Consider the following 27,202-nt stretch of genomic DNA (forward strand, 5'->3'; position numbering starts at 1 on the left):
ACTTTCACAGAACCAATTTTGGTGTCATCAAGGCAAAGGGTGGCTATTTGAAGAATCTCAAATATAAAATATATCTTGATTTGTTTTACTCTTTTTTGGTTACTACATGATTCCATATGTGTTATTTCATAGTTTTGATGTCTTCACTATTATTCTACAATGTAGAAAATAGTAAAAAAAATAAAGAAAAACCCATGAATGAGTAGGTGTGTCAAATTTTGACTGGTACTGTACGTAAAAAATGAATTGATGAAAAAATTAATTTGGCCTTACTGCTATTAGCCCATACAAACACATTGAATAACAGATTCACTACCTGGAACAACAGATAGTCCTTACTGCTATTAGCCCATACAAACACATTGAATAACAGATTCACTACATGGAACAACAGATAGTCCTTACTGCTATTAGCCCATACAAACACATTGAATAACAGATTCACTACCTGGAACAACAGATAGTCCTTACTGCTATTAGCCCATACAAACACATTGAATAACAGATTCACTACATGGAACAACAGATAGTCCTTACTGCTATTAGCCCATACAAACACATTGAATAACAGATTCACTACATGGAACAACAGATAGTCCTTACTGCTATTAGCCCATACAAACACATTGAATAACAGATTCACTACATGGAACAACAGATAGTCCTTACTGCTATTAGCCCATACAAACACATTGAATAACAGATTCACTACATGGAACAACAGATAGTCCTTACTGCTATTAGCCCATACAAACACATTGAATAACAGATTCACTACATGGAACAACAGATAGTCCTTACTGCTATTAGCCCATACAAACACATTGAATAACAGATTCACTATATGGAACAACAGATAGTCCTTACTGCTATTAGCCCATACAAACACATTGAATAACAGATTCACTACATGGAACAACAGATAGTCCTTACTGCTATTAGCCCATACAAACACATTGAATAGTCCCCCCCTGTCCTATATCTGAGAGATTATAAATGTTTTTTTGTTATTTTAACATGTATTTAACCCCTTATTTTTGGCACTAAACAGTCTCCATATATACTTCCATTCATTTTTTAAAAACTGGTAACGGGGGACCTTCAATCTTTCTATAGAGGGGTCATAAAAGTGTGTCTTTTTACTGCTTTGGGGTAGTGTGGGAGGTTGCATTTCTAGACTCACTGGTTTTACACACCAACTAAATGTTTTTGGTAGACCACAATGGTCTTGTTGTGATCGACTTGCCTATCTACTGACTGTCACAACAACCTCACTATAGAGAATTCAGTTAACTACCAATTATTCATTATATTATCCAGGTTTTCCATTGGTGATCTGTCCTTGAAAAGGCTTTTTAAATAAGTCCTTACCCAGCCAGTACTCTCCCGCTGCATGTCCAAAGCCGTTCTTGTACTGGTCCCATCCTCTGTAGAAGTTCACTGTTCCATCCATCCTCCTCTGGAACACCTAGAAGGAGGGAGAGGGAGGCGGGTGAAGGAGAGGGAGGCGGGTGAAGGAGAGGGAGGGAGAGAAGGAGAGGGAGGCGGGTGAAGGAGAGGGAGGGAGAGAAGGAGAGGGAGGGAGAGAAGGAGAGGGAGGCGGGTGAAGGAGAGGGAGGCGGGTGAAGGAGAGGGAGGCGGGTGAAGGAGAGGGAGGCGGGTGAAGGAGAGGGAGGGAGAGATGGAGAGGGAGGGAGAGAAGGAGAGGAAAAAGATCAGACCTCTTATCTGGCAGAATACTGTTGTGTTAAAATACGGTTGATCAGACCTCATCTCGCAGAATACTGTTGTATTAAACTACGGTTGATCAGACCTCATCTCGCAGAATACTGTTGTATTAAAATACGGTTGATCAGACCTCTCATCTGGCAGAATACTGTTGTATTAAAATACGGTTGATCAGACCTCTCATCTGGCAGAATACTGTTGTGTTAAAATACGGTTGATCAGACCTCTCATCTGGCAGAATACTGTTGTGTTAAAATACGGTTGATCAGACCTCTCATCTGGCAGAATACTGTTGTGTTAAAATACTTCAACAAGATCAGTGTATGTCGATGTATCACGTATTTGTTGATGCTGACTAGTATGATCTGACGGTGTTGAGGCTGACTAGTATGGTGTGAAGGTGTTGAGGCTGACTAGGATGGTGTGATGGTGTTGAGGCTGATTAGTATGGTCTGAAGGTGTTGAGGCTGACTAGGATGGTGTGATGGTGTTGAGGCTGACTAGGATGGTCTGAAGGTGTTGAGGCTGATTAGTATGGTCTGAAGGTGTTGAGGCTGACTAGGATGGTGTTGAGGCTGACTAGTATGGTGTTGAGGCTGACTAGGATGGTGTTGAGGCTGACTAGGATGGTCTGAAGGTGTTGAGGCTGACTAGGATGGTGTGATGGTGTTGAGGCTGACTAGGATGGTCTGAAGGTGTTGAGGCTGATTAGTATGGTCTGAAGGTGTTGAGGCTGACTAGGATGGTGTTGAGGCTGACTAGTATGGTCTGAAGGTGTTGAGGCTGATTAGTATGGTCTGAAGGTGTTGAGGCTGACTAGGATGGTGTTGAGGCTGACTAGGATGGTCTGATGGTGTTGAGGCTGACTAGTATGGTCTGAAGGTGTTGAGGCTGACTAGGATGGTCTGAAGGTGTTGAGGCTGACTAGGATGGTCTGAAGGTGTTGAGGCTGACTAGGATGGTCTGAAGGTGTTGAGGCTGACTAGTATGATCTGACGGTGTTGAGGCTGACTAGTATGGTGTTGAGGCTGACTAGGATGGTGTGATGGTGTTGAGGCTGACTAGTATGGTCTGAAGGTGTTGAGGCTGACTAGGATGGTCTGAAGGTGTTGATGCTGACTAGTATGGTGTTGAGGCTGACTAGGATGGTGTTGAGGCTGACTAGTATGGTCTGAAGGTGTTGAGGCTGACTAGTATGGTCTGAAGGTGTTGAGGCTGACTAGGATGGTCTGAAGGTGTTGAGGCTGACTAGTATGGTCTGAAGGTGTTGAGGCTGACTAGGATGGTCTGAAGGTGTTGAGGCTGACTAGTATGGTGTTGAGGCTGACTAGTATGGTGTGAAGGTGTTGAGGCTGACTAGTATGGTCTGAAGGTGTTGAGGCTGACTAGGATGGTCTGAAGGTGTTGATGCTGACTAGTATGGTGTTGAGGCTGACTAGGATGGTGTTGAGGCTGACTAGTATGGTCTGAAGGTGTTGAGGCTGACTAGGATGGTCTGAAGGTGTTGAGGCTGACTAGGATGGTCTGAAGGTGTTGAGGCTGACTAGGATGGTCTGAAGGTGTTGAGGCTGACTAGGATGGTCTGAAGGTGTTGAGGCTGACTAGGATGGTCTGAAGGTGTTGAGGCTGACTAGTATGGTCTGAAGGTGTTGAGGCTGACTAGGATGGTCTGAAGGTGTTGAGGCTGACTAGTATGATCTGACGGTGTTGAGGCTGACTAGTATGATCTGACGGTGTTGAGGCTGACTAGGATGGTCTGAAGGTGTTGAGGCTGACTAGTATGGTCTGAAGGTGTTGAGGCTGACTAGTATGGTCTGAAGGTGTTGAGGCTGACTAGGATGGTCTGAAGGTGTTGATGCTGACTAGTATGGTCTGAAGGTGTTGAGGCTGACTAGGATGGTCTGAAGGTGTTGAGGCTGACTAGGATGGTGTGATGGTGTTGAGGCTGACTAGTATGGTGTGAAGGTGTTGAGGCTGACTAGTATGGTCTGAAGGTGTTGAGGCTGACTAGGATGGTCTGAAGGTGTTGATGCTGACTAGGATGGTGTTGAGGCTGACTAGGATGGTGTTGAGGCTGACTAGGATGGTCTGAAGGTGTTGAGGCTGACTAGGATGGTCTGAAGGTGTTGAGGCTGACTAGGATGGTCTGAAGGTGTTGAGGCTGACTAGTATGGTCTGAAGGTGTTGAGGCTGACCAGGATGGTCTGAAGGTGTTGAGGCTGACTAGGATGGTCTGAAGGTGTTGAGGCTGACTAGTATGGTCTGAAGGTGTTGAGGCTGACTAGGATGGTCTGAAGGTGTTGAGGCTGACTAGTATGGTCTGAAGGTGTTGAGGCTGACTAGGATGGTCTGAAGGTGTTGAGGCTGACTAGTATGGTGTTGAGGCTGACTAGGATGGTCTGAAGGTGTTGAGGCTGACTAGGATGGTCTGAAGGTGTTGATGCTGACTAGAATGGTGTTGAGGCTGACTAGTATGGTCTGAAGGTGTTGAGGCTGACTAGGATGGTCTGAAGGTGTTGAGGCTGACTAGTATGGTGTTGAGGCTGACCCAGGATGGTCTGAAGGTGTTGAGGCTGACTAGTATGGTGTTGAGGCTGACTAGGATGGTCTGAAGGTGTTGAGGCTGACTAGGATGGTCTGAAGGTGTTGAGGCTGACTAGGATGGTCTGAAGGTGTTGAGGCTGACTAGGATGGTCTGAAGGTGTTGAGGCTGACTAGGATGGTCTGAAGGTGTTGAGGCTGACTAGGATGGTCTGAAGGTGTTGAGGCTGACTAGGATGGTCTGAAGGTGTTGAGGCTGACTAGGATGGTCTGAAGGTGTTGAGGCTGACTAGGATGGTCTGAAGGTGTTGAGGCTGACTAGGATGGTCTGAAGGTGTTGAGGCTGACTAGTATGGTCTGAAGGTGTTGAGGCTGACTAGTATGGTCTGAAGGTGTTGAGGCTGACTAGTATGGTCTGAAGGTGTTGAGGCTGACTAGGATGGTCTGAAGGTGTTGAGGCTGACTAGGATGGTCTGAAGGTGTTGATGCTGACTAGAATGGTGTTGAGGCTGACTAGGATGGTGTTGAGGCTGACTAGGATGGTCTGAAGGTGTTGAGGCTGACTAGTATGGTCTGAAGGTGTTGAGGCTGACTAGTATGTTCTGAAGGTGTTGAGGCTGACTAGTATGGTCTGAAGGTGTTGAGGCTGACTAGGATGGTCTGAAGGTGTTGAGGCTGACTAGTATGGTGTTGAGGCTGACTAGTATGGTGTTGAGGCTGACTAGTATGGTGTTGAGGCTGACTAGTATGGTGTTGAGGCTGACTAGGATGGTCTGAAGGTGTTGAGGCTGACTAGTATGGTGTTGAGGCTGACTAGGATGGTCTGAAGGTGTTGAGGCTGACTAGGATGGTCTGAAGGTGTTGAGGCTGACTAGTATGGTGTTGAGGCTGACTAGTATGGTGTTGAGGCTGACTAGTATGGTGTTGAGGCTGACTAGTATGGTGTTGAGGCTGACTAGGATGGTCTGAAGGTGTTGAGGCTGACTAGGATGGTCTGAAGGTGTTGAGGCTGACTAGGATGGTCTGAAGGTGTTGAGGCTGACTAGGATGGTCTGAAGGTGTTGAGGCTGACTAGGATGGTGTTGAGGCTGACTAGGATGGTGTTGAGACTGACTAGTATGGTCTGAAGGTGTTGAGGCTGTCTAGTATGGCACCATACAGTGAGGGGAAAAAAGTATTTGATCCCCTTTTGATTTTGTACGTTTGCCCACTGACAAAGAAATGGTCAGTCTATAATTTTAATGGTAGGTTTATTTGAACAGTGAGAGACAGAATAACAACAAAAAAATTCAGAAAAACGCATGTCAAAAATGTTATAAATTGATTTGCATTTTAATGAGGGAAATAAGTATTTGACCCCCTCTCAATCAGAAAGATTTCTGGCTCCCAGGTGTCTTTTATACAGGTAACGAGCTGAGATTAGGAGCACACTCTTAAAGGGAGTGCTCCTAATCTCAGTTTGTTACCTGTATAAATGACACCTGTCCACAGAAGCAATCAGTCAATCAGATTCCAAACTCTCCACCATGGCCAAGACCAAAGAGCTCTCCAAGGATGTCAGGGACAAGATTGTAGACCTACACAAGGCTGGAATGGGCTACAAGACCATCGCCAAGCAGCTTGGTGAGAAGGTGACGACATTTGGTGCGATTTATTCGCAAATGGAAGAAACACAAAAGAACTGTCAATCTCCCTCGGCCTGGGGCTCCATGCAAAATCTCACCTCGTGGAGTTGCAATGATCATGAGAACGGTGAGGAATCAGCCCAGAACTACACGGGAGGATCTTGTCAATGATCTCAAGGCAGCTGGGACCATAGTCACCAAGAAAACAATTGGTAACACACTACGCCGTGAAGGATTGAAATCCTGCAGCGCCCGCAAGGTCCCCCTGCTCAAGAAAGCACATATACAGGCCCGTCTGAAGTTTGCCAATGAACATCTGAACGATTCAGAGGAGAACTGTCACGAGAATTTATATCTCTATGCTTTGAATAATTCCCAGAGGGTGTAAGGCTCTGGTTTTAATAATGAATTAAACAAAGGTCCACAACCAGCAAGAATGATCTGTAGTATTTAATCATGGAGAGCTCTCCCGCCAAAACACACACACATCACCTTTTATACCCCTTCAAACAAAGGAACTTTGCTCCGCCCACCTTTAGGCGCCCTGTAACCAGTTTCTAAGTCCCCTTCATCCTGGAATGTTTATCTCAGCAGTTTCTAACTCACCCCCTCTGTTAGTGGGTTTATAATGATAACCCTAACACAGTTCTCAGTCATCATCAGTATTGGGGTGAACAATTTTAGTCATAATCATAATTCCTCTATCAATTCACCCGTTGACTAAATTTTTACACCCTCAGGATAAATGTATTTACAAGCATGATCAATCTGATCTTCATACATCAGAACTAATAAACGTTTCATCCAATTGCGGTCTTTCAGGGTCAAAGTCCTCGTCATCCACCAAGCCTGGAGGATCGTTTTTCACATTCCACTGGTCAGAGTCCGGATTCCGTCCATATCTCACCATTGGTTGAGACACTGCATTCTCCAACGCCTTACTCACCAACCCTCGGACACAGGGAACAAGACAACAACAACCACATAATACAAGCAATTGCATCCAATTGCGGTGGCTGCCCCCAAGATGGTGGCTGCTATCTTTTTCCATTTACCAAACATTTCATCAAATCACCCTATCAAAGATGTATTAACTCCCTGAGTTCTCAGCCCATTCTTCACTTAGAGCAGTCAATCCTGCTAGAGCTCTGGTGACTGTCCCATCCGGTGCGGTGTTGTTAGGGATAAATGTGCAACAACGGCCACCATTCTATAGACACCGCCCCTTTCTGCCTGATCTAGAGCCAACCTATTTTTCCAAGTCATGAGTGAGGTGGCGGATAATTGTTCAGAGATCCCCTTTACTGCATCCCTAGTCTGGCCAATAAATCGTTGTTGGTCCACATTTTTGTTTGTCACCCACCAAAAGAACGTGGTAGTAAACCCTTCCCCTACTTGTTTCATAGCTCGGTATCCATCCGATACCCCCCTTGGTATCCCAATCGCATCCATCTAAATAGGGCTATTCTCCTTCTTCTTAAAACTCCTCCTACATCAGTTTAACCCTTTCCTTGGTTCCTGGTGACTAGTTCTAACTAGCTGAATCAGTAGAACCAGGGCGCAGGTACCTAGCCACCCCTTTGGTATTCTCTGCCTTATACTGCCTTTACTGGCACACGCCCACCACACATCGGTTACAGGGGCTGTGAGGTTCAGAATTCTCTCCTGTGCTTCCGAACTTAAATCAGTCACATTACTACTATCTCCAATTGATAATTGGTGATGTCTTTGTTTCTCTTTACCCCCTATCTGGATGTTCAGTCCCGACCGGTCCCATATCCCCACCCCCAAGTGTATTTAAACACTTGAGTCTAGGAACAATCCGCCGTGGGGCTCGAACACGAATATTATGGGATTTTATAATCCCAAATTGCTTGTTGACATGTACCCCACCCGTTGGCTACGTCCCTAACCCTTATTTTGAATCCTACAGTCTGCCCTTCTCTGACTCCCATTTTGTAGGCCACTCGTCCTTGACGGTCAGTATGTCGGGTCGCTTCTCTTCTCTTTGACTTCTTAACAATGGTAAGGGCATAGCGTAGGTGTGGTGGTGGATCTTGACATATCAGGACCATTGCCGAGACTATGATGCAGCTCAGGTTATCCATATTCCCAAAAACCACCAACCCTCTCCTGCCCTCAGTCTTTCTGCTTGGTACCACCCCATACTCACACCCTGAGAACACACTACAGTGATGATAGGTCGGGGTAGGAGATCTTCGTTAACAGAGGTGATCCCCAGACCCTATTGGTCGAGTTCTTCTCTCTAACTCTGCGTGTGTTCAGTGGTGCTTGTATGTGGTCTTACCCTCTTGCAGTGGGTAACATGGCCCCAGGTTGCTCTCTCTGCTATTCTAATGGCAAAGGCAGTGACCAATATAACCTGATAGGGCCCTTCCCAACAGGCCTGCTTCCAGTCTTTCTTCTTTAGGGACTGGATCCACACCAGTCACCTGGTTAGATAGAGTGGGTCACCTTCTCCTTTAGTTCACCTGTGGGAACGACAAAGACGTATTTTGAGATCCGGCTCGAAGGACCATTTGTCACGAGAATTTATTTCTCTAATTAAACTTAATGCTTTGAATAATTCCCAGAGGGTGTAAGGCTCTGGTTTTAATCATGAATTAAACAAAGGTCCACAACCAGCAAGAATGATCTGTAGTATTTAATCATGGAGAGCTCTCCCGCCAAAACACACACACATCACCTTTTATACCCCTTCAAACAAAGGAACTTTGCTCCGCCCACCTTTAGGCGCCCTGTAACCAGTTTCTAAGTCCCCTTCATCCTGGAATGTTTGTCTCAGCAGTTTCTAACTCCCCCCCTCTCTGTTAGTGGGTTTATAATGATAACCCTAACACAGTTCACACAGTCATCACAGTATCGGGGGTGAACAATTTTAGTCATAATCATAATTCCTCTATCAAGAACTGGGTGAAAGTGTTGTGGTCAGATGAGACCAAAATCGATCTCTTTGGCATCATCTCAACTCGCCGTGTTTGGAGGAGGAGGAGGAATGCTGCCTATGACCCCAAGAACACCATCCCCACCGTCAAACATGTAGGTGGAAACATTATGCTTTGGGGGTGTTTTTCTGCTAAGGGGACAGGACAACTTCACACCATCAAAGGGACGATGGACGGGGCCATGTACCGTCAAATCTTGGGTGAGAACCTCCTTCCCTCAGCCAGGGCATTGAAAATGGGTCGTGGATGGGTATTCCAGCATGACAATGACCCAAAACACACGGCCAAGGCAACAAAGGAGTGGCTCAAGAAGAAGCACATTAAGGTCCTGGAGTGGCCTAGCCAGTCTCCAGACCTTAATCCCATAGAAAATCTGTGGAGGGAGCTGAAGGTTCGAGTTGCCAAACGTCAGCCTCGAAACCTTAATGACTTGGAGAAGATCTGCAAAGAGGAGTGGAACAAAATCCCTCCTGAGATGTGCGCAAACCTGGTGGCCAACTACAAGAAACGTCTGACCTCTGTGATTGCCAACAAGGGTTTTGCCACCAAGTACTAAGTCATGTTTTGCAGAGGGGTCAAATACTTATTTCCCTCATTAAAATGCAAATCAATTTATAACATTTTTGACATGCGTTTTTCTGGATTTTGTTGTTGTTATTCTGTCTCTCACTGTTCAAATAAACCTACCATTAAAATGATAGACTGATCATGTCTATGTCAGTGGGCAAACGTACAAAATCAGCAGGGGATCAAATACTTTTTTCCCTCACTGTATATCTTTCAACTATGCTGTGATGTTTAAGCATACAATTTCAATATATCTAATCGAATAGAATCCACAGATTGTGAGTTGAAGATAAATACTTTTTACTAAGAGTGTTAGTATATTAGTAGTTGATTGACCCGGTCTCCAGATCTCCCAACAGTCCTATTTCTAGGGTCAATTTTAGATGAATGTTATGCATTTTCAGCCATTCCTGAACCTGAGACCAGAACCAGGCTACCTGAGGGCAATACCAAAATAAATGGTCTATTGATTCTGTATCCTCACAACACAATCTGCAGAGCTTCGATGATCGTATGCCCCAAATATTCAACATTTTGTTGGTGGCAAGAATTCTATATAATAATTTTAGATGAAAAGCACGAAGTCTTGAATCTTGCGTCGTTTTATATATCAACTCATACACCCTGTACCATGGAATCGGTATATCATATTTTGCAATCTGTATGGCACAGCTGTCAACATCCTGGTCCTCAAATGAAACTGGTATACCTTCCTATTTATGCTATTTTTGTTCCTCCGCCAGTTTGATCCTTTATACTGGGCAGACAGACCAGTTCCCTACCTCCTCCCTTGATCCTTTATATTGGGCAGACAGACCAGTTCCCTACCTCCTCCCTTGATCCTTTATATTGGGCAGACAGACCAGTTCCCTACCTCCTCCCTTGATCCTTTATATTGGGCAGACAGACCAGTTCCCTACCTCCTCCCTTGATCCTTTATACTGGGCAGACAGACCAGTTCCCTACCTCCTCCCTTGATCCTTTATACTGGGCAGACAGACCAGTTCCCTACCTCCTCCCTTGATCCTTTATATTGGGCAGACAGACCAGTTCCCTACCTCCTCCCTTGATCCTTTATACTGGGCAGACAGACCAGTTCCCTACCTCCTCCCTTGATCCTTTATACTGGGCAGACAGACCAGTTCCCTACCTCCTCCCTTGATCCTTTATATTGGGCAGACAGACCAGTTCCCTACCTCCTCCCTTGATCCTTTATATTGGGCAGACAGACCAGTTCCCTACCTCCTCCCTTGATCCTTTATATTGGGCAGACAGACCAGTTCCCTACCTCCTCCCTTGATCCTTTATATTGGGCAGACAGACCAGTTCCCTACCTCCTCCCTTGATCCTTTATACTGGGCAGACAGACCAGTTCCCTACCTCCTCCCTTGATCCTTTATATTGGGCAGACAGAACAGTTCCCTACCTCCTCCCTTGATCCTTTATATTGGGGCAGACAGACCAGTTCCCTACCTCCTCCCTTGATCCTTTATATTGGGCAGACAGACCAGTTCCCTACCTCCTCCCTTGATCCTTTATATTGGGCAGACAGACCAGTTCCCTACCTCCTCCCTTGATCCTTTATACTGGGCAGACAGACCAGTTCCCTACCTCCTCCCTTGATCCTTTATATTGGGCAGACAGACCAGTTCCCTACCTCCTCCCTTGATCCTTTATACTGGGCAGACAGACCAGTTCCCTGCCCTCTCCCTTGATCCTTTATATTGGGCAGACAGACCAGTTCCCTACCTCCTCCCTTGATCCTTTATATTGGGCAGACAGACCAGTTCCCTGCCTCCTCCCTTGATCCTTTATATTGGGCAGACAGACCAGTTCCCTACCTCCTCCCTTGATCCTTTATATTGGGCAGACAGACCAGTTCCCTACCTCCTCCCTTGATCCTTTATATTGGGCAGACAGACCAGTTCCCTACCTCCTCCCTTGATCCTTTATATTGGGCAGACAGACCAGTTCCCTGCCTCCTCCCGCTGCCATCTGCCTCCTCCATGTTTGGGGGTAATGCTGTAATCAATTGGTTGTAATCTTGGATTGAGCAGACCTTCCCATGCGATTCTGATAACTCCATGAAAGACACAACTCTACCATTCAAATTTACAATATCATTTAAAAACAAAAATACCCTTTTCAAACATCTTTCCCATAAATACAGTTATTTTATCAACCAGCACATTCGAGTTCAGCCATAATATTAGTTGTAATATTTGTTATTCTGAAGGTGTTGCCCAAACCCTCAATATCTGAACGCTGTTATGTACTCTGTTAAAACAGTTTCCTACTAGGTAGCCTACTCACAGTCCATTTCCCTCCGTCAGTGTCCATATCACAGTAGACGTATGGAGGAGAGTTGGGCCCAGCAGGGTAGATCCTGTAGACACCACTGGTCTTAGAACCGTTGTTGTAGACGTCAGCGCAGTCCAGAGGCTGGAACATCAGTACCTTAGAGTGAACTGCTACTGACAGCAGCACGTGGAGGAACTTCAGGGCCTGAAACATGGGAAACCACAGAGCGCCTGTTCAATTAACATTCTGCTTGTCATTCTGTGTGTGAAACGTACAATTACTGCTCAAAATATGGAAGTAGATCTGATTACATATAACAGTCTGTAAGTGGTAAAATGATGCAGTTGTAAAATGATGCCTACAACTTACCTGCATTGTTGGAATGGTAAAAAAGTATTTTTCCAGTTGGTTTTCAGCCGGACAAGCAAATAATGTGATTGTGACTCATCCGTCCTTTTGTGTACTTTTTTTAGAAGGGGTGGGTGGATCATGATTGGCTAATATTTATCAGGGTAGCAAACACGATTTCACAATACGGGCAGTTCCACTTTTGTAATTCCCTGGACTTTCTCAGTCTTTTTAAACAAGTGTTTTTATTTTATCCGTATTATCCGTAAGTTGTCTCGACGTTACACCAGAACATGCGTGTACTCTACCTTTCTGTTCATATTTTGTTAGTAAATTGTCACATGTTGTTTTACTTTGAACCACTTGATCGAATAATGCATAGAAATACCAGATCTGTGATCCGTAGCGCCTCATCTTGGAAACCCGGAACCAAAACCCTGCGTCACCTCCATGTGGGACAGACGTTTCTAAAATGCAGCTAGAAACTGTTTTTTTTTTTATTGAAGAAAAATGGCGATATGCTTCAGCTGTCCAGAAGGATTGTTATGTTAGTGGAAGAAGTTTAGAGGTTTAAATTGTTAGAGGCTGAGGGTTGACAAATTTGAGGCTAGTGTTAATGTGTTGCACGTTTCGTCACAATATTGTTTTGAACGGTGTGACTTCCGACTGGAAATAAGACACTCCTGACTGAACCTTCTACTCAATGTATTGTCAATTGGTGCTGATGAAAATAGTGGCTTGGAAACACAATGCCATTTCTAAAGGAGGCAAATAATTAGTAGGACAACCTTCTGTCGTCGTTGTGATGTCATCAGATTGACTTTTAGCTGTAGTATAATATATAATAATAATATGCCATTTAGCAGACGCTTTTATCCAAAGCGACTTACAGTCATGTGTGCATACATTTTTACGTATGGGTGGTCCCGGGAATCGAACCCACTACCCTGGCTTTACAAGCGCCGTGTAAAATTGAGCTACAGACGACCACAACTAAGGACCACAAGGACCACAGTATAACTTTAGCTAGCTAGTTAAGATAAAAGGGAAGAGCACCAGATTTTAGCTAGCTAACGTTAGGAATGCTAGGTATTTTTTTTACGAACTTCACTAGCTAATGGCAACATTGCCATCCGTCTAAAAGTAATTCGGACGACATCATAATGATGGCAAAGTTGTTTCCTACTAATTATTTGCATAATGTAGGAACCTGTTTCCAGGCCACTATATTCTAATTTTATAATTTGTCATTAGCCACCGTTCAGAATGACTGGGTACTACCGCTTGACTTCTGGGAATCAGTATGGCTGAGGCATATTTAGAATGTTCACAACAATGGCGTGACGCGACCGGGTGATGGAGGGTGCAACCAATGAAGAGTAGTGACTGTGTTATAAATAGTAGTGGGGTGGTGATGGTGGTGGTGATGGTGGTGGTGATGGTGGTGGTGATGATGGTGGTGGTGATAGTAGTGTTGGTAGTAGCCTTTAGTGACTAGGCCAGAAGTAGCGGTGGCGTTGGAGCGGCCATCTTGCAACGCAATGACTTTTCCTTCACAAACTCTCTTTAGACTAGTACAAAGGCAGTGTCCGAAATATGTCTTGACTACTACTTACTGAAACTTCATACTGTGTACTAGAGGTCCTCCGAAAGGGATCCGTGGCTTTCCCAACCGACCCGATATGCATAAATTAATGTAAAGAAACGGAGACCCATTCCGAATGGACCCGTGGACAGTCAATGTTTTAGGATCTTTTAAAGAACATAAAAACATTTGTTCTGGGAATGTTCTTGCAACATCAGGCAAATGTTTTTACAATCAACAGTATTGTAATAATCAGCACAACTGGACAGTTTTTGTGTTTTGGGAACATATCTTTAGTGATGTCCCCACTATGTTCTCACAAGACTGTTCCCACAATCTAATGAAACATTCTGGGAACCTTTTTTAAAGAACAGATTAAATGTGATTTTGGAACGTTCTTGCAACATCAGGCAAATGTTTTATACGAACGTTCTATAATTATCAGCACAACTGGACAGTTTTTGTGTTCTGGGAACTTTCACAGAACCAATTTTGGTGTCATCAAGGCAAAGGGTGGCTATTTGAAGAATCTCAAATATAAAATATATCTTGATTTGTTTTACTCTTTTTTGGTTACTACATGATTCCATATGTGTTATTTCATAGTTTTGATGTCTTCACTATTATTCTACAATGTAGAAAATAGTAAAAAAAATAAAGAAAAACCCATGAATGAGTAGGTGTGTCAAATTTTGACTGGTACTGTACGTAAAAAATGAATTGATGAAAAAATTAATTTGGCCTTACTGCTATTAGCCCATACAAACACATTGAATAACAGATTCACTACCTGGAACAACAGATAGTCCTTACTGCTATTAGCCCATACAAACACATTGAATAACAGATTCACTACATGGAACAACAGATAGTCCTTACTGCTATTAGCCCATACAAACACATTGAATAACAGATTCACTACATGGAACAACAGATAGTCCTTACTGCTATTAGCCCATACAAACACATTGAATAACAGATTCACTACATGGAACAACAGATAGTCCTTACTGCTATTAGCCCATACAAACACATTGAATAACAGATTCACTACATGGAACAACAGATAGTCCTTACTGCTATTAGCCCATACAAACACATTGAATAGTCCCCCCCTGTCCTATATCTGAGAGATTATAAATGTTTTTTTGTTATTTTAACATGTATTTAACCCCTTATTTTTGGCACTAAACAGTCTCCATATATACTTCCATTCATTTTTTAAAAACTGGTAACGGGGGACCTTCAATCTTTCTATAGAGGGGTCATAAAAGTGTATATTTTTACTGCTTTGGGGTAGTGTGGGAGGTTGCATTTCTAGACTCACTGGTTTTACACACCAAGTAAATGTTTTTGGTAGACCACAATGGTCTTGTTGTGATCGACCTGCCTATCTACTGACTGTCACAACAACCTCACTATAGAGAATTCAGTTAACTACCAATTATTCATTATATTATCCAGGTTTTTCCATTGGTGATCTGTCCTTGAAAAGGCTTTTTAAATAAGTCCTTACCCAGCCAGTACTCTCCCGCTGCATGTCCAAAGCCGTTCTTGTACTGGTCCCATCCTCTGTAGAAGTTCACTGTTCCATCCATCCTCCTCTGGAACACCTAGAAGGAGGGAGAGAAGGAGAGGGAGGCGGGTGAAGGAGAGGGAGGCGGGTGAAGGAGAGGGAGGCGGGTGAAGGAGAGGGAGGCGGGTGAAGGAGAGGGAGGGAGAGAAGGAGAGAGAGGCGGGTGAAGGAGAGGGAGGCGGGTGAAGGAGAGGGAGGGAGAGAAGGAGAGGGAGGCGGGTGAAGGAGAGGGAGGCGGGTGAAGGAGAGGGAGGGAGAGATGGAGAGGGAGGGAGAGATGGAGAGGGAGGGAGAGAAGGAGAGGAAAAAGATCAGACCTCTTATCTGGCAGAATACTGTTGTGTTAAAATACGGTTGATCAGACCTCATCTCGCAGAATACTGTTGTATTAAAATACGGTTGATCAGACCTCTTATCTGGCAGAATACTGTTGTATTAAAATACGGTTGATCAGACCTCTCATCTGGCAGAATACTGTTGTGTTAAAATACGGTTGATCAGACCTCTCATCTCGCAGAATACTGTTGTATTAAAATACTTCAACAAGATCAGTGTATGTCGATGTATCACGTATTTGTTGATGCTGACTAGTATGATCTGACGGTGCTGAGGCTGACTAGTATGGTGTGAAGGTGTTGAGGCTGACTAGTATGGTCTGAAGGTGTTGAGGCTGACTAGTATGGTCTGAAGGTGTTGAGGTTGACTAGTATGGTCTGAAGGTGTTGAGGTTGACTAGTATGGTCTGAAGGTGTTGAGGTTGACTAGTATGGTCTGAAGGTGTTGAGGCTGACTAGGATGGTGTTGAGGCTGACTAGGATGGTGTTGAGGCTGACTAGGATGGTGTTGAGGCTGACTAGGATGGTCTGAAGGTGTTGAGGCTGACTAGGATGGTGCTGAGGCTGACTAGTATGGTCTGAAGGTGTTGAGGCTGACTAGGATGGTCTGAAGGTGTTGATGCTGACTAGGATGGTCTGATGGTGTTGAGGCTGACTAGGATGGTCTGAAGGTGTTGAGGCTGACTAGTATGGTCTGAAGGTGTTGAGGCTGACTAGGATGGTCTGAAGGTGTTGAGGCTGACTAGGATGGTCTGAAGGTGTTGAGGCTGACTAGTATGGTGTTGAGGCTGACTAGGATGGTCTGAAGGTGTTGAGGCTGACTAGGATGGTGTGATGGTGTTGAGGCTGACTAGGATGGTGTTGAGGCTGACTAGGATGGTGTTGAGGCTGACTAGTATGGTCTGAAGGTGTTGAGGCTGACTAGGATGGTCTGAAGGTGTTGAGGCTGACTAGTATGGTGTTGAGGCTGACTAGGATGGTCTGAAGGTGTTGAGGCTGACTAGGATGGTCTGAAGGTGTTGAGGCTGACTAGGATGGTCTGAAGGTGTTGAGGCTGACTAGGATGGTCTGAAGGTGTTGAGGCTGACTAGGATGGTCTGAAGGTGTTGAGGCTGACTAGTATGGTGTTGAGGCTGACTAGGATGGTCTGAAGGTGTTGAGGCTGACTAGGATGGTCTGAAGGTGTTGAGGCTGACTAGTATGGTCTGAAGGTGTTGAGGCTGACTAGGATGGTCTGAAGGTGTTGAGGCTGACTAGTATGGTCTGAAGGTGTTGAGGCTGACTAGTATGGTGTTGAGGCTGACTAGGATGGTCTGAAGGTGTTGAGGCTGACTAGTATGGTGTTGAGGCTGACTAGGATGGTCTGAAGGTGTTGAGGCTGACTAGTATGGTCTGAAGGTGTTGAGGCTGACCAGGATGGTCTGAAGGTGTTGAGGCTGACTAGTATGGTCTGAAGGTGTTGAGGCTGACTAGTATGGTCTGAAGGTGTTGAGGCTGACTAGGATGGTCTGAAGGTGTTGAGGCTGACTAGTATGGTCTGAAGGTGTTGAGGCTGACTAGGATGGTCTGAAGGTGTTGAGGCTGACTAGGATGGTCTGAAGGTGTTGAGGCTGACTAGTATGGTCTGAAGGTGTTGAGGCTGACTAGGATGGTCTGAAGGTGTTGAGGCTGACTAGTATGGTGTTGAGGCTGACTAGGATGGTCTGAAGGTGTTGAGGCTGACTAGTATGGTCTGAAGGTGTTGAGGCTGACCAGGATGGTCTGAAGGTGTTGAGGCTGACTAGGATGGTGTGAAGGTGTTGAGGCTGACTAGGATGGTGTGATGGTGTTGAGGCTGACTAGTATGGTCTGAAGGTGTTGAGGCTGACTAGTATGGTCTGAAGGTGTTGAGGCTGATTAGGATGGTCTGAAGGTGTTGAGGCTGACTAGGATGGTCTGAAGGTGTTGATGCTGACTAGGATGGTCTGAAGGTGTTGAGGCTGACTAGTATGGTCTGAAGGTGTTGAGGCTGACTAGTATGGTCTGAAGGTGTTGATGCTGACTAGGATGGTGTTGAGGCTGACTAGGATGGTGTTGAGGCTGACTAGTATGGTCTGAAGGTGTTGATGCTGACTAGTATGGTCTGAAGGTGTTGAGGCTGACTAGGATGGTCTGAAGGTGTTGATGCTGACTAGGATGGTGTTGAGGCTGACTAGGATGGTGTTGAGGCTGACTAGTATGGTCTGAAGGTGTTGAGGCTGACTATTATGATCTGAAGGTGTTGAGGCTGTCTAGTATGGCACCATACAGTGAGGGGAAAAAAGTATTTGATCCCCTTTTGATTTTGTACGTTTGCCCACTGACAAAGAAATGGTCAGTCTATAATTTTAATGGTAGGTTTATTTGAACAGTGAGAGACAGAATAACAACAAAAAAATTCAGAAAAACGCATGTCAAAAATGTTATAAATTGATTTGCATTTTAATGAGGGAAATAAGTATTTGACCCCCTCTCAATCAGAAAGATTTCTGGCTCCCAGGTGTCTTTTATACAGGTAACGAGCTGAGATTAGGAGCACACTCTTAAAGGGAGTGCTCCTAATCTCAGTTTGTTACCTGTATAAATGACACCTGTCCACAGAAGCAATCAGTCAATCAGATTCCAAACTCTCCACCATGGCCAAGACCAAAGAGCTCTCCAAGGATGTCAGGGACAAGATTGTAGACCTACACAAGGCTGGAATGGGCTACAAGACCATCGCCAAGCAGCTTGGTGAGAAGGTGACAACATTTGGTGCGATTTATTCGCAAATGGAAGAAACACAAAAGCTCTGTCAATCTCCCTCGGCCTGGGGCTCCATGCAAAATCTCACCTCGTGGAGTTGCAATGATCATGAGAACGGTGAGGAATCAGCCCAGAACTACACGGGAGGATCTTGTTAATGATCTCAAGGCAGCTGGGACCATAGTCACCAAGAAAACAATTGGTAACACACTACGCCGTGTAGGACTGAAATCCTGCAGCGCCCGCAAGGTCCCCCTGCTCAAGAAAGCACATATACAGGCCCGTCTGAAGTTTGCCAATGAACATCTGAACGATTCAGAGGAGAACTGTCACGAGAATTTCTATCTCTAATTAAACTCAATGCTTTGAATAATTCCCAGAGGGTGTAAGGCTCTGGTTTTAATCATGAATTAAACAAAGGTCCAGAACCAGCAAGAATGATCTGTAGTATTTAATCATGGAGAGCTCTCCCGCCAAAACACACACACACATCGCCTTTAATACCCCTTCACACAAAGGAACTTTGCTCCGCCCATCTTTAGGCACCCTGTAACCAGTTTCTAAGTCCCCTTCATCCTGGAATGTTTGTCTCAGCAGTTTCTAACTCCCCCCCCCCCCCCCTCTGTTAGTGGGTTTACAATGATAACCCTAACACAGTTCTCACAGTCATCATCAGTATCGGGGTGAACAATTTTAGTCATAATCATAATTCCTCTATCAATTCACCCTTTGACTAAATTGTTACACCCTCAGGATAAATGTATTTACAAGCATGATCAATCTGACCTTCATACATCAGAACTAATAAACGTTTCATCCAATTGCGGTCTTTCAGGGTCAAAGTCCTCGTCATCCACCAAGCCTGGAGGATCGTTTTTCACATTCCACTGGTCAGAGTCCGGATTCCGTCCATATCTCACCATCGGTTGAGACACTGCATTTCTCCAACGCCTTACTCACCAACCCTCGGACACAGGGAACAAGACAACAACAACCACATAATACCAAGCAATTGCATCCAATTGCGGTGGCTGCTATCTTTTTCCATTTACCAAACATTTCATCAAATCACCCTATCAAAGATGTATTAACTCCCTGAGTTCTCAGCCCATTCTTCACTTAGAGCAATCAATCCTGCTAGAGCTCTGGTGACTGTCCCATCCGGTGCGGTGTTGTTAGGGATAAATGTGCAACAACGGCCACCATTCTATAGACACCGCCCCTTTCTGCCTGATCTAGAGCCAACCTATTTTTCCAAGTCATGAGTGAGGTGGCGGATAATTGTTCAGAGATCCCCTTTACTGCATCCCTAGTCTGGCCAATAAATCGTTGTTGGTCCACAATTTTTGTTTATTGTCATCCACCAAAAGAACGTGGTAGTAAATCCTTCCCCTACTTGTTTCATAGCTCGGTATCCATCCGATACCCCCCTTGGTACCCCAATCGCATCCATCTAAATAGGGCTATTCTCCTTCTTGTTAAAACTCCTCCTACATCTGTTTAACCCTTTCCTTGGTTCCTGGTGACTAATTCTAACTAGCTGAATCAGTAGAACCAGGGCGCAGGTACCCAGCCACCCTTTTGGAATTATCTGCCTTATACTGCCTTTTACTGGCACACGCCCACCACACATCGGTTACAGGGGCTGTGAGGTTTAGAATTCTCTCCTGTGCTTCCGAACTTAAGTCAGTCACATTACTACTATCTCCAATTGATAATTGGTGATGTCTTTGTTTCTCTTTACCCCCCATCTGGATGTCCAGTCCCGCCCGGTCTCATATCCCCGTCCCCAAGTGTGTTTTTAAACACTTGAGTCTAGGAACAATCCGCCGTGGGGCTCGAACACGAATATTATGGGATTTTATAATCCCAAATTGCTTGTTGACATGTACCCCACCCGTTGGCTACGTCCCTAACCCTTATTTTGAATCCTACAGTCTGCCCTTCTCTGACTCCCATTTTGTAGGCCACTCGTCCTTGACGGTCAGTATGTCGGGTCGCTTCTCTTCTCTTTGACTTCTTAACAATGGTAAGGGCATAGCGTAGGTGTGGTGGTGGATCTTGACATATCAGGACCATTGCCGAGACTATGATGCAGCTCAGGTTATCCATATTCACAAAAACCACCAACCCTCTCCTGCCCTCAGTCTTTCTGCTTGGTACTACCCTGTACTCACACCCTGAGAACACACTACAGTGATGATAGGTCGGGGTAGGAGATCTTCGTTAACAGAGGTGATCCCCAGACCCTATTGGTCCAGTTCTTCTCTCTAACTCTGCGTGTGTTCAGTGGTGCTTGTATGTGGTCTTACCCTCTTGCAGTGGGTAACATGGACCCAGGTTGCTCTCTCTGCTATTCTAATGGCAAAGGCAGTGACCAATATAACCTGATAGGGCCCTTCCCAACAGGCGTGCTTCCAGTCTTTCTTCTTTAGGGACTGGATCCACACCAGTCACCTGGTTAGATAGAGTGGGTCACCTTCTCCTTTAGTTCACCTGTGGGAACGACAAAGACGTATTTTGAGATCCGGCTCGAAGGACCATTTGTCACGAGAATTTATTTATCTAATTAAACTCAATGCTTTGAATAATTCCCAGAGGGTGTAAGGCTCTGGTTTTAATAATGAATTAAATAAACAAAGGTCCACAACCAGCAAGAATGATCTGTATTATTTAATAATGGAGAGCTCTCCCGCCAAAACACACTTTGCGCCGCCCACCTTTAGGAGGCCTTTAACCAGTTTCTAAGTCCCCTTCATCCTGGAATGTTTGTCTCAGCAGTTTCTAACTCACCCCCCTCTGTTAGTGGGTTTATAATGATAACCCTAACACAGTTCACACAGTATCGGGGGTGAACAATTTTAGTCATAATCATAATTCCTCTATCAAGAACTGGGTGAAAGTGTTGTGGTCAGATGAGACCAAAATCGATCTCTTTGGCATCATCTCAACTCGCCGTGTTTGGAGGAGGAGGAATGCTGCCTATGACCCCAAGAACACCATCCCCACCGTCAAACATGGAGGTGGAAACATTATGCTTTGGGGGTGTTTTTCTGCTAAGGGGACAGGACAACTTCACACCATCAAAGGGACGATGGACGGGGCCATGTACCGTCAAATCTTGGGTGAGAACCTCCTTCCCTCAGCCAGGGCATTGAAAATGGGTCGTGGATGGGTATTCCAGCATGACAATGACCCAAAATACACGGCCAAGGCAACAAAGGAGTAGCTCAAGAAGAGGCACATTAAGATCCTGGAGTGGCCTAGCCAGTCTCCAGACCTTAATCCCATAGAGAATCTGTGGAGGGAGCTGAAGGTTCGAGTTGCCAAACATCAGCCTCGAAACCTTAATGACTTGGAAAAGATCTGCAAAGAGGAGTGGAACAAAATCCCTCCTGAGATGTGTGCAAACCTGGTGGCCAACTACAAGAAACATCTGACCTCTGTGATTGCCAACAAGGGTTTTGCCACCAAGTACTAAGTCATGTTTTGCAGAGGGGTCAAATACTTATTTCCCTCATTAAAATGCAAATCAATTTATAACATTTTTGACATGCGTTTTTCTGGATTTTTTTGTTGTTATTCTGTCTCTCACTGTTCAAATAAACCTACCATTAAAATTATAGACTGATCATGTCTATGTCAGTGGGCAAACTTACAAAATCAGCAGGGGATCAAATACTTTTTTCCCTCACTGTATATCTTTCAACTATGCTGTGATGTTTAAGCATACAATTTCAATATATCTAATCGAATAGAATCCACAGATTGTGAGTTGAAGATAAATACTTTTTACTAAGAGTGTTAGTATATTAGTAGTTGATTGACCCGGTCTCTCCAGATCTCCCAACAGTCCTATTTCTAGGGTCAATTTTAGATGAATGTTATGCATTTTCAGCCATTCCTGAACCTGAGACCAGAACCAGGCTACCTGAGGGCAATACCAAAATAAATGGTCTATTGATTCTGTATCCTCACAACACAATCTGCAGAGCTGCGATGATTGTATGCCCCAAATATTCAACATTTTGTTGGTGGCAAGAATTCTATATACCATGGAATCGGTATATCAAAAATCTCTTCCCAACTATTTTGCAATCTGCATGGCACACAGCTGTCAACATCCTGGTCCTCAAATGAAACTGCTATACTTTCCTATTCATGCTATTTTTATTATTTATATTGGGCAGACAGACCAGTTCCCTACCTCCTCCCTTGATCCTTTATATTGGGCAGACAGACCAGTTCCCTACCTCCTCCCTTGATCCTTTATATTGGGCAGACAGACCAGTTCCCTACCTCCTCCCTTGATCCTTTATATTGGGCAGACAGACCAGTTCCCTACCTCCTCCCTTGATCTTTTATATTGGGCAGACAGACCAGTTCCCTACCTCCTCCCTTGATCCTTTATATTGGGCAGACAGACCAGTTCCCTACCTCCTCCCTTGATCCTTTATATTGGGCAGACAGACCAGTTCCCTACCTCCTCCCTTGATCCTTTATATTGGGCAGACAGACCAGTTCCCTACCTCCTCCCTTGATCCTTTATATTGGGGCAGACAGACCAGTTCCCTACCTCCTCCCTTGATCCTTTATATTGGGCAGACAGACCAGTTCCCTGCCTCCTCCCTTGATCCTTTATATTGGGCAGACAGACCAGTTCCCTACCTCCTCCCTTGATCCTTTATATTGGGCAGACAGACCAGTTCCCTACCTCCTCCCTTGATCCTTTATATTGGGCAGACAGACCAGTTCCCTACCTCCTCCCTTGATCCTTTATATTGGGCAGACAGACCAGTTCCCTGCCTCCTCCCTTGATCCTTTATATTGGGCAGACAGACCAGTTCCCTACCTCCTCCCTTGATCCTTTATATTGGGCAGACAGACCAGTTCTCTATCTCCTCCCTTGATCCTTTATATTGGGCAGACAGACCAGTTCCCTACCTCCACCCTTGATCCTTTATATTGGGCAGACAGACCAGTTCTCTACCTCCTCCCGCTGCCACCAGCCTCCTCCATGTTTGGGGTAATGCTGTAATCAATTGGTTGTAATCTTGGATTGAGCAGACCTTCCCATGCGATTCTAATAACTCCATGAAATACACAACTCTACCATTCCAATTTACAATATCATTTAAAAACAAAAATACCCTATTCAAACATCTTTCCCATAAATACAGTTATTTTATCAACCAGCACATTCGAGTTCAGCCATAATATTTGTTGTAATATTTGTTATTCTGAAGGTGTTGCCCAAACCCTCAATATCTGAACGCTGGTTCTGTTATGTACTCTGTTAAAACCGTTTCCTACTAGGTAGCCCACTCACAGTCCATTTCCCTCCGTCAGTGTCCATATCACAGTAGACGTATCGAGGAGAGTTGGGCCCAGCAGGGTAGATCCTGTAGACACCACTGGTCTTAGAACCGTTGTTGTAGACGTCAGCGCAGTCCAGAGGCTGGAACATCAGTACCTTAGAGTGAACTGCTACTGACAGCAGCACGTGGAGGAACTTCAGGGCCTGAAACATGGGAAACCACAGAGCGCCTTATTCATTTAACATTCTGCTTGTCATTCTATGTGTGAAACGTACAAGTGCTGCTCAAAATATGGAAGTAGATCTGGTTACATATAACAGTCTGTAAGTGGTAAAATGATGCAGTTGTAAAATGATGCCTACAACTTACCTGCATTGTTGGAATGGTAAAAAGTATTTTTCCAGTTGGTTTTCAGCCGGACAAGCAAATAATGTGATTGTGACTCATCCGTCCTTTTGTGTACTTTTTTTAGAAGGGGTGGGTGGATCATGATTGGCTAATATTTATCAGGGTAGCAAACACGATTTCACAATACGGGCAGTTCCACTTTTGTAATTCCCTGGACTTTCTCAGTCTTTTTAAACAAGTGTTTTTATTTGATCCGTATTATCCGTAAGTTGTCTCGACGTTACACCAGAACATGTACTCTACCTTTCTGTTACATGTTGTTTTACTTTTAACCACTTAATCGAATAATGCATAGAAATACCAGATCTGTGATCCGTGGTGCCTAATCTTGGAAACCCGGAACCAAAACCCTGCGTCACCTCCCATGTGGGACAGACGTTTCTAAAATGCAGCTAGAAACTGTTTTTTTTTTATATTGAAGAAAAATGGCGATATGCTTCAGCTGTCCAGAAGTATTGTTATGTTAGTGGAAGAAGTTTAGAGGTTTAAATTTGTTAGAGGGTTGACAAATTTGAGGCTAGTGTTAATGTGTTGCACGTTTCGTCACAATATTGTTTTGAACGGTGTGACTTCCGACTGGAAATAAGACACTCCTGACTGAACCTTCTACTCAATGTATTGTCAATTGGTGCTGATGAAAATAGTGGCTTGGAAACACAATGCCATTTCTAAAGGTGGCAAATAATTAGTAGGACAACCTTCTGTCGTCGTTGTGATGTCATCAGATTGACTTTTAGCTGTAGTATAATATATAATAATAATATGCCATTTAGCAGACGCTTTTATCCAAAGCGACTTACAGTCATGTGTGCATACATTTTTACGTATGGGTGGTCCCGGGAATCGAACCCACTACCCTGGCTTTACAAGCGCCGTGCTCTACCAATTGAGCTACAGACGACCACAACTAAGGACCACAAGGACCACAGTATAACTTTAGCTAGCTAGTTAAGATAAAAGGGAAGAGCACCAGATTTTAGCTAGCTAACGTTAGGAATGCTAGGTATTTTTTTTACGAACTTCACTAGCTAATGGCAACATTGCCATCCGTCTAAAAGTAATTCGGACGACATCATAATGATGGCAAAGTTGTTTCCTACTAATTATTTGCATAATGTAGGAACCTGTTTCCAGGCCACTATATTCTAATTTTATAATTTGTCATTAGCCACCGTTCAGAATGACTGGGTACTACCGCTGGACTTCTGGGAATCAGTATGGCTGAGGCATATTTAGAATGTTCACAACAATGGCGTGACGCGACCGGGTGATGGAGGGTGCAACCAATGAAGAGTAGTGACTGTGTTATAAATAGTAGTGGGGTAGTGATGGTGGTGGTGATGGTGGTGGTGATGGTGGTGGTGATGGTGGTGGTGATAGTAGTGTTGGTAGTAGCCTTTAGTGACTAGGCCAGAAGTAGCGGTGGCGTTGGAGCGACCATCTTGCAACGCAATGACTTTTCCTTCACAAACTCTCTTTAGACTAGTACAAAGGCAGTGTCCGAAATATGTCTTGACTACTACTTACTGAAATTTCATACTGTGTACTAGAGGTCCTCCGAAAGGGATCCGTGGCTTTCCCAACCGACCCGATATGCATAAATTAATGTAAACAAACCGGAGACCCATTCCGAATGGACCCGTGGACAGTCAATGTTTTAGGATATTTTAAAGAACATAAAAACATTTGTTCTGGGAATGTTCTTGCAACATCAGGCAAATGTTTTTACAATCAACAGTATTGTAATAATCAGCACAACTGGACAGTTTTTGTGTTTTGGGAACATATCTTTAGTGATGTCCCCACAATGTTCTCACAAGACTGTTCCCACAATCTAATGAAACATTATGGGAACCTTTTTTAAAGAACAGATTAAATGTGATCTTGGAACGTTCTTGCAACATCAGGTAAATGTTTTATACGAACGTTCTATAATCATCAGCACGACTGGACAGTTTTTGTGTTATGAGAACATTTGCCGCGACCTTACGAAAGTTCTGGGAACTTTCACAGAACCAATTTTGGTGTCATCAAGGCAAAGGGTGGCTATTTGAAGAATCTCAAATATAAAATATATCTTGATTTGTTTTACACTTTTTTGGTTACTACATGATTCCATATGTGTTATTTCATAGTTTTGATGTCTTCACTATTATTCTACAATGTAGAAAATAGTAAAAAAAATAAAGAAAAACCCTTGAATGAGTAGGTGTGTCAAATTTTGACTGGTACTGTACGTAAAAAATGAATTGATGAAAAAATTAATTTGGCCTTACTGCTATTAGCCCATACAAACACATTGAATAACAGATTCACTACCTGGAACAACAGATAGTCCTTACTGCTATTAGCCCATACAAACACATTGAATAACAGATTCACTACCTGGAACAACAGATAGTCCTTACTGCTATTAGCCCATACAAACACATTGAATAACAGATTCACTACATGGAACAACAGATAGTCCTTACTGCTATTAGCCCATACAAACACATTGAATAACAGATTCACTACATGGAACAACAGGTAGTCCTTACTGCTATTAGCCCATACAAACACATTGAATAACAGATTCACTACATGGAACAACAGATAGTCCTTACTGCTATTAGCCCATACAAACACATTGAATAACAGATTCACTACATGGAACAACAGATAGTCCCCCAAAAAATCTAAATGAAGTTTGTTCTGAAGTGTCTGTCCTGTATCTGAGAGATTATACGTTTTTTGTGTTATTTTAACATGTATTTAACCCCTTATTTTTGGCACTAAACAGTCTCCATATATACTTCCATTCATTTTTTAAAAACTGGTAACGGGGGACCTTCAGACGAGTCTTGTGAGGCCTGTGGGCCCTCAAGCTCATCTTCCCATAGAGGGGTCATATTAGTTTGTAGGCCAAACCCTTTCGGACGCTACAGCCGATTATGTGAGAAGACCGATGTTCGTGATGTCTCATGGTCCGCTCTACCTCTGTCCCCTTTTCACTGCAGATGCGGAAGTGCAACATCAGCAGATGCGACGGATTGAGACTCATCCAATGCAAAAAAATAAAAAAACATATCTCTAGCTTAAACTGACAGATTTCTATGGGGATTTTTTTATTTATTATGCTAATTAGATTTCCGCGTTGGG

At 44.1% G+C, this 27,202-nt stretch overlaps 1 protein-coding gene across 3 annotated transcripts; it reads right to left on the bottom strand.

Moving 5' to 3' along the window:
- Positions 1-1,297: 1,297 nt before the first annotated feature.
- Positions 1,298-24,125, bottom strand: LOC311117580 (microfibril-associated glycoprotein 4-like). Of its 3 annotated transcripts, none has more exons than XM_084192516.1 (4): positions 23,665-23,750; positions 15,178-15,274; positions 11,741-11,932; positions 1,298-1,468 (listed from the first exon to the last, which is right to left on the bottom strand). In XM_084192516.1, exons 2-4 carry the CDS (start codon positions 15,199-15,201, stop codon positions 1,313-1,315), a joined length of 372 nt encoding a protein of 123 aa, XP_084048642.1. In that variant the 5' UTR covers positions 15,202-15,274; positions 23,665-23,750; the 3' UTR covers positions 1,298-1,312. The 3 variants fall into 3 exon arrangements, with proteins under 3 accessions (XP_084048642.1, XP_084048643.1, XP_084048644.1); XM_084192518.1 differs by lacking the exon at positions 1,298-1,468 and adding an exon at positions 24,023-24,125 and having other exon boundaries at positions 11,794-11,932; positions 23,665-23,856; XM_084192517.1 differs by lacking the exons at positions 15,178-15,274; positions 23,665-23,750 and adding an exon at positions 12,098-12,204.
- Positions 24,126-27,202: the final 3,077 nt, after the last annotated feature.

This window comes from Coregonus lavaretus, assembly GCF_964263955.1.
Source record: "Coregonus lavaretus genome assembly, contig: HAP1_SCAFFOLD_1303, whole genome shotgun sequence".
NCBI classification, from domain to species: Eukaryota; Metazoa; Chordata; class Actinopteri; order Salmoniformes; family Salmonidae; genus Coregonus; species Coregonus lavaretus.